Raw genomic sequence first — 6,000 nt, 5'->3', positions numbered from 1 at the left:
TTCAATAGAAATATTGGATTTTTATATGATTTTTGCATCTATGTGATGACGCACTTTGGTGTTGACTTTGGTGGATTAGTCAAAATAACCACACGTATCTGATTATTTTATCCAAAAAGAGTTTCTAAATTGACTTTTGCACTATACGTCCCACCGCTCATGTGAAGCATTTTTAAAAGGCCTGAATTGTACACATTACGTCCCAAGAAAAAAAAGCTACATAAAAAAAATGTCAGAAAAAAAACATCATTTTTGTTGTTGATTTCCGACCATGTATTTGCAAAGTCATTCCCTGTCAGCTCTGTAGTGTATACTACCTAATAAAGTAAAAAATAGATAAATAAAAAGCTCATTAACATCTTACTGCTTATCCATCATTGCAGTGTCAAAGCTCCTGGTGTCGACTTTAGGGGCCAAGCGATGTCACCAGTGACGTGTCTGAACAAGGCTTTAAAGAGAAGGCTCGATAACATTTCAATATTTGAAAATGACTGAGAAACCAAAGAAATATTCTGTTACAGAAGTTATGACAAGCCATCAACCCCTCCAGCTGTGTTCGATCACTTCCTGCATGTGAGCTCTGCCACTGATTAGCACCATGCTCTACTTGGCATATTAACTCCAGAATCTACTGAATCTCTCTAATACGCCACCGGTTTCATATCCTGCAGGGCTATTTGATGCCGTGATATTTATTAATTAATAAAAATAAAAAAAACGCAGACGCTAATGCGACTGAAAGGATCAAACTCTCACTGTAGTGATACGACAGAGTGTGTGTGTGCTGTGGTGGAAGAGAATGCTGTACATGTGGTGGGTGTGAATGACTCCGGCACAGAGGGCCCCATATGGGTGATGCATGGGAGCCATTTTTGTTCAGAAGCGCTGATCCAGGGCGAGTCTTTTTTCTTTTTTTTTTTTTTGTTGAGGGAATTCCTCCTGCCTGGCTGCTTTGATACAGGCCGGCTGGTTGTATTTACATACATATAGTAACAAGGAAGCCTGCGCCAACGGAAGAAGAGGAAGACGATTTTCTTTTTTCAGAACTGAAACAAGCTGATGCAACCAGTTACGGTTGGAGTCTGCAATGTGAGCAGATGCTCCACATGCCTGTCCGTCGCTTTATACATGATTTCTTGGGCTGCAACTGACTCATTATTTTGGTTTTCGATCAATCTACTGACTAGTTTCTCAATGAATCAATTGTTTGCTCCAAATAGCAAAAGAATGATAATAAAAATGCACATTACATAAGCCCATGGTGTCTTCAACCATCCAAAAGCTTAAAACATTTAGTGTACTATCAAAGAGGACAAAGAAAACCAGAAAATATTCATTTTCTGTTGCTCAACTAATAGATGAGTCGTCTAATTGTTTCAACTGCACCTATTTCCCAGACAACTGTACTGGGGTTTGGTCATTTCTAAAGATGCACCTCAGAATTCACCAAAGAAAACAATGCGTTGTGCTGCATTTATAGCACAGCTTCTCCAAAATCCTTTTTGCATGCTTCATCAAAAGGACTAAACCGAAGCAATAGCAGTGTTCAGAACACAGTGTCGTCTTCAGATAAGAACATTTGTACACAAATGACCATCACTTTGCAGAATATTGCCAATACACGGGAGCAGCAGACGTAAATCCCGTTTTTTGATCAAGCGCTCGGTCGAAGAAGCGTTGGCCGAGGCGTCTGGCTCCAAAAGAGAGCAGGATACAGACGCCATCAAACGAGAGCAATGACATGCTTCTTTTAACTCCTTCTCCTCAATAAAGATCATTGGCCAGGCAGAACCGTCCCTCCTGGAATGCTTGATTGGTAAATCAGGGTGACTTTAAACCCCCTAGTCCAGGACACTCCATCCATCTTCAACAAGCCAGTGGTCTGGACGCTCGGAGATGAACCGCTGAACCAGATGCCTCCATCAAGTCAGGCATCCTCTACCTTTCTTTTAAAATAATAATAGTAAATACCGTTGAATGCATGGAACCCAAAATCAGGCAGCCGCATCACAATTTCACCAAGGCAGTGAGGCATCCCAAAACCTGCATCCAATTTAGCAAGATATGGGGAGCAGAGGAGGCAGAGGGCCCCCATATGCGCTTCCCAAAAACAAAACAGATGCAGGATATTAAGTGTGTGTGTGTGTGTGTGTGTGTGTGTCAGATGTATACGAGAGGTGATAGTGCAGAGACATGAGGTGCAGCCTAACCTTTTCGGAGGGAAACAATCCAACTCTGTGATGGCCTTTTCCTGTGTTGACACGCATGGAGAACCCCTTGGAATCAGATGGCATTCACCCTCTGATTCCCTATCACATACGCCATTCGCTCGCCGCTACGATGACGCCGATGCCTATAGTTGGATATACAGAGTTCACAATTACTCTCACGATACGGAAGGGAGGGAGAAGATGGATGTTAATGTTCACGAGAGCCAGGATGGCATAATTCTGCAGCATTCTGCGCGTTATAAATATGACTGATGGCGATAGCCAGTCTGTTGAATTACATTTACATATAGATTTACATTCCCATCAACATGTAATAATGGCACAGGCCTGCAGGTCCATGCTAGTCGCTCAAACATGCGTGCACGCACGTGCCCACGTTCTGAGATTTCATAGCTAATATTTGTGCCTCATTGAGGAAGGTGAAAACGCCCTTACATCCATCAGAATGACAATAGTCTATGTAGTGAAACACAGTGTAGGGCCCTGCCGGATCTTTTGTCTGCAGAATGAGATACGATGCCTCTGAAGTAAAGCAGCCCAGTCTACAATTCTATGTCAACTTAAATAATGACATTTTATAATTCATGTTTCACAATAATGTAGTTTCAGGGTATTCTCTGAGCACATAGAACATGTGCAATCGTAATATTTTGCATAACAGAACAGTAGAGTTCAACCATTCAGATCCCCGTTTTTTTTATTTTGTGTGTTTGGGGCCTTTTATTAGATGGTGGCAGTAAATAGAGCTGACAGGAAATGTGATACGACAGTGACAAAAATTTATACCATAATATATTTGCATGACAGAAAATCAGATTACCTGATGATGCCATGAGGGATTGTGACCTACACATCCTCTGGTCTAAACAAATAGGCCCAAATGAAATTCTTCACAGATTTTGGTCATTTTGTGGGAAAATATTTTTATAATGAAACTGTTAATCCTATACATTTAGAATAACTCCACATCACAGCAAAATGATATGCTCCTATATATAGGATTATTCTAGCATCACAATCTAGATAGGGGATAAAACCAGATGTACAAGTCGTGCATAGAAACACTGTCAGTCCCGGTATGACCCTGGAATGTAATGCGTAATTAAAAAGATTGGCTTAACATTTGGGAGTTTGATTTGAGTATTACTAACAACATATACGTTTTTTATGGTCCCCATACGTTTTTTGACTACTTTTTTTAACTTCTGATTAGCTCTTCATACCACTCAGACTAGACTGATAGAAACACATCTACAACAGACTGACATAACTGAAATAACATCAAAGATTACAACAACAATTTTACTTTTATTTTTTTATATATAACAATATTTTTTTTCCTTAAAAAGTATTAAAATCATATTCAAACTGTTTCTGGTGCTTCTGCTGCGATGAGGTTTGTGGTTTTCAGTGGGTCCTTTAACTCGTGTCCTCAGTGTTTCTAAAATCAGGACACATTTTCAAACATTGGTACTTGGATTTCCTGAAACATAGAAGAATGTCTCCGGTCCAACTATTCAAACTCTATCCCAATTGTTCGTTTCTTCCTGAGGCTCTGTGGTTGCCACCATTGGTCAATGTAGTCTCCAGCAGTACGGAGTGAAACGTTACGGTCGGCCAACATATTTTCCTCTGACAAACCCGGAAGTTGTTTGTCCGTCACCCTCTGGCAGAGCGCCTCCGATTCTTGTAACCTCTCCGTATTGTTGGATAAAGGTGAGCTCGTGGTTACTGACATTAAATATGAAACATGTATAGTGGTGCCTTTCAATAGGAGGACTTTATTTTCATGCATTTGTTTTCTTTCATGCGTGTTTGAGACTGAAATGCTTCCTTGTTTACATCCTACCCGGCTGCTCTGCAGCATAGAAACACGTGGACGGACAGGGGGGACACATGCTAGGGTTAACTGTCGACACGTGGAAGTAACTAGAAATAGCCCCTTCTCAGCGACAGTATTTCGGAGGCCTTTGTGTTTTTGGGTACAGTTAAACGTTAGTTAGTCACTCGGCAGTTGCTTCTTACCGGGCTAACGTGTGCCTCAGTCCACCTGCTAGTTCGTTAGCATAGAGCTAGCTGGGGCTAACACCATGCTAACTTTTACACAGTTAGAGTGCGTAGTTATTTATAAAACTACGCAAGATTTCTGCTGTCATTGTAGTGTTATTAGTCCTTAGCTGTTTGCTCGAGACTCATTCTGTCACTTTACTGTGTGTGTGTGTGTGTTCCCCAGAACATCAAAACACCATGGCAACCAACACCATCAAATCAGTGAATTGATATATTACATTTCCACGTTACCCCTCCTAAAATCGTTACAAACGCACTGACTAAACACCGGGGAGTACCGACAGCAATATGTACTTTCATTATCAAAAGTAAAAGTACCCTTTAAGCCGAATACCCCTCATTATATTGTTTTATAGAATTATTGATGCTGTTGGTTGAGCTGGAACTTATTTCCGCTTCTATGTCTACTTTTGGGTAGTTAAATCTATTACAGCGTATTTTCAAAGATGATGATACGTTTTCTGTGTAAAATCTTAATCTAGAAAGTAAAAAAGTACTAATTCTCCCTCTGAAATATTGTGGAATAGAAGTATTAAGTAGCATTTAATTAAAATACTCCAGTAAAGTACCTCAGAATTGACCTTCAAGGTCCTTCACACATGCATTAGGTCGGTGGTTGTGGTTATTCTGGTTATTGGACATCTGCTTAGGTTGATGCCGGCCAGAGTTATAATGTGAATGTGATTTCACAGCTGACACTTTTACTTTTCCAAAGGTACTGTCCCGTTGCATATCTATCCCACAAATATTCGCTCCATCTCCCGGTCACTTCTATTAAAACCTGAACGACAGACAGATTCAAGCATATGTCGCACTGTGTTGAATGGCAAAGTTCAACTTTGACCAAGCAGATGGGCTTTGTTGGCCAATAGTTTGGTGCTCTGATTTTCTCTGGTGAAGGTGGGAGTTGTTCCACCTTAACAGATGCAACAAAGCTAACGGGAGAGTCAGTAAGATGTCAGTATACAGTCCGTATGTTCCCCTCACAGTCCTGTGCTGAGCTTTAATAAGGAAGAATAAGTGAACACACCTGTGCCCGGGGACCACGGCTGTGCTGGGGCTTTATTCCGCCACTGTAAGACACAGTCGGTCATTTGTCGGCTCCAGGTCTCTGTGCGACAAACTTCAAAACTGTCGCTCTCCCTCACCAGCCAGTAAGACCCTTCTTCTTTCTGTCCCTTTAATCCCCGGCGGCCGGCTTGTGACCGCGTAGCGTGGCGTTTCTGCGGTGTGTGCGGTCCGGGAGCCAATCATCTCCAGCCATCATGGCACAGACACGCAGGACTGGACAGAGCAATGGGCCGGTGCCCCTTTCTGTTCTGTGTGTGTGTGTGTGTGTGTGTGTGTGTGTGTGTGTGTGTGTGTGTGTGTGTGTGTGTGTGTGTGTGTGTGTGTGTGTGTGTGTGTGTGAGCAAGAGAGAGAGTTAGGGAGACAGAGATTGGGGAAAATTAGCAACACAGAGTGTACAAAGAAGATATTTTCATTAAAACATTGAAAGTGGGGCCCTCGATTATGTGTCGTTAAAGTGTTTGTTATTGACAGCATCGCATCACAGGTAATAAACCTGGATCCAAACTGTTTCTTACCACCAAAGCTGTGATGAAACAGTTAAAAAGAAATCTCAGAGTGCAGCTGATCCATGCTCTCTCTCAGCTTTGTTAACAAGTCCCAATGGATTTCAGAACAAGACCAAAGTCT

At 41.7% G+C, this 6,000-nt stretch overlaps 2 protein-coding genes across 2 annotated transcripts in view; one reads left to right on the top strand and one right to left on the bottom strand.

The window, feature by feature from the left end:
* zcchc7 (zinc finger, CCHC domain containing 7) overlaps positions 1–848 on the bottom strand; it is a gene marked incomplete at its 5' end in the record, with an annotated part of 19,950 nt that extends 19,102 nt beyond the window's left edge. Inside the window, one exon of the mRNA XM_079158752.1 lies at positions 809–848. Within this exon, the coding sequence (XP_079014878.1) occupies positions 809–848 (40 nt within the window). The remainder of the gene's footprint in view (positions 1–808) is intronic.
* A 3,057-nt stretch (positions 849–3,905) lies between these two features.
* The window catches only part of pax5 (paired box 5), a gene marked incomplete at its 3' end in the record, with an annotated part of 64,787 nt that continues 62,692 nt past the window's right edge, over positions 3,906–6,000 (top strand). The window contains exon 1 of the mRNA XM_079158751.1: positions 3,906–3,947. The remainder of the gene's footprint in view (positions 3,948–6,000) is intronic.

This window comes from Pholis gunnellus, assembly GCF_910591455.1.
Source record: "Pholis gunnellus genome assembly, chromosome: 5".
NCBI lineage: Eukaryota > Metazoa > Chordata > Actinopteri > Perciformes > Pholidae > Pholis > Pholis gunnellus.
This window is presented reverse-complemented; position numbering and strand designations above follow the sequence as displayed.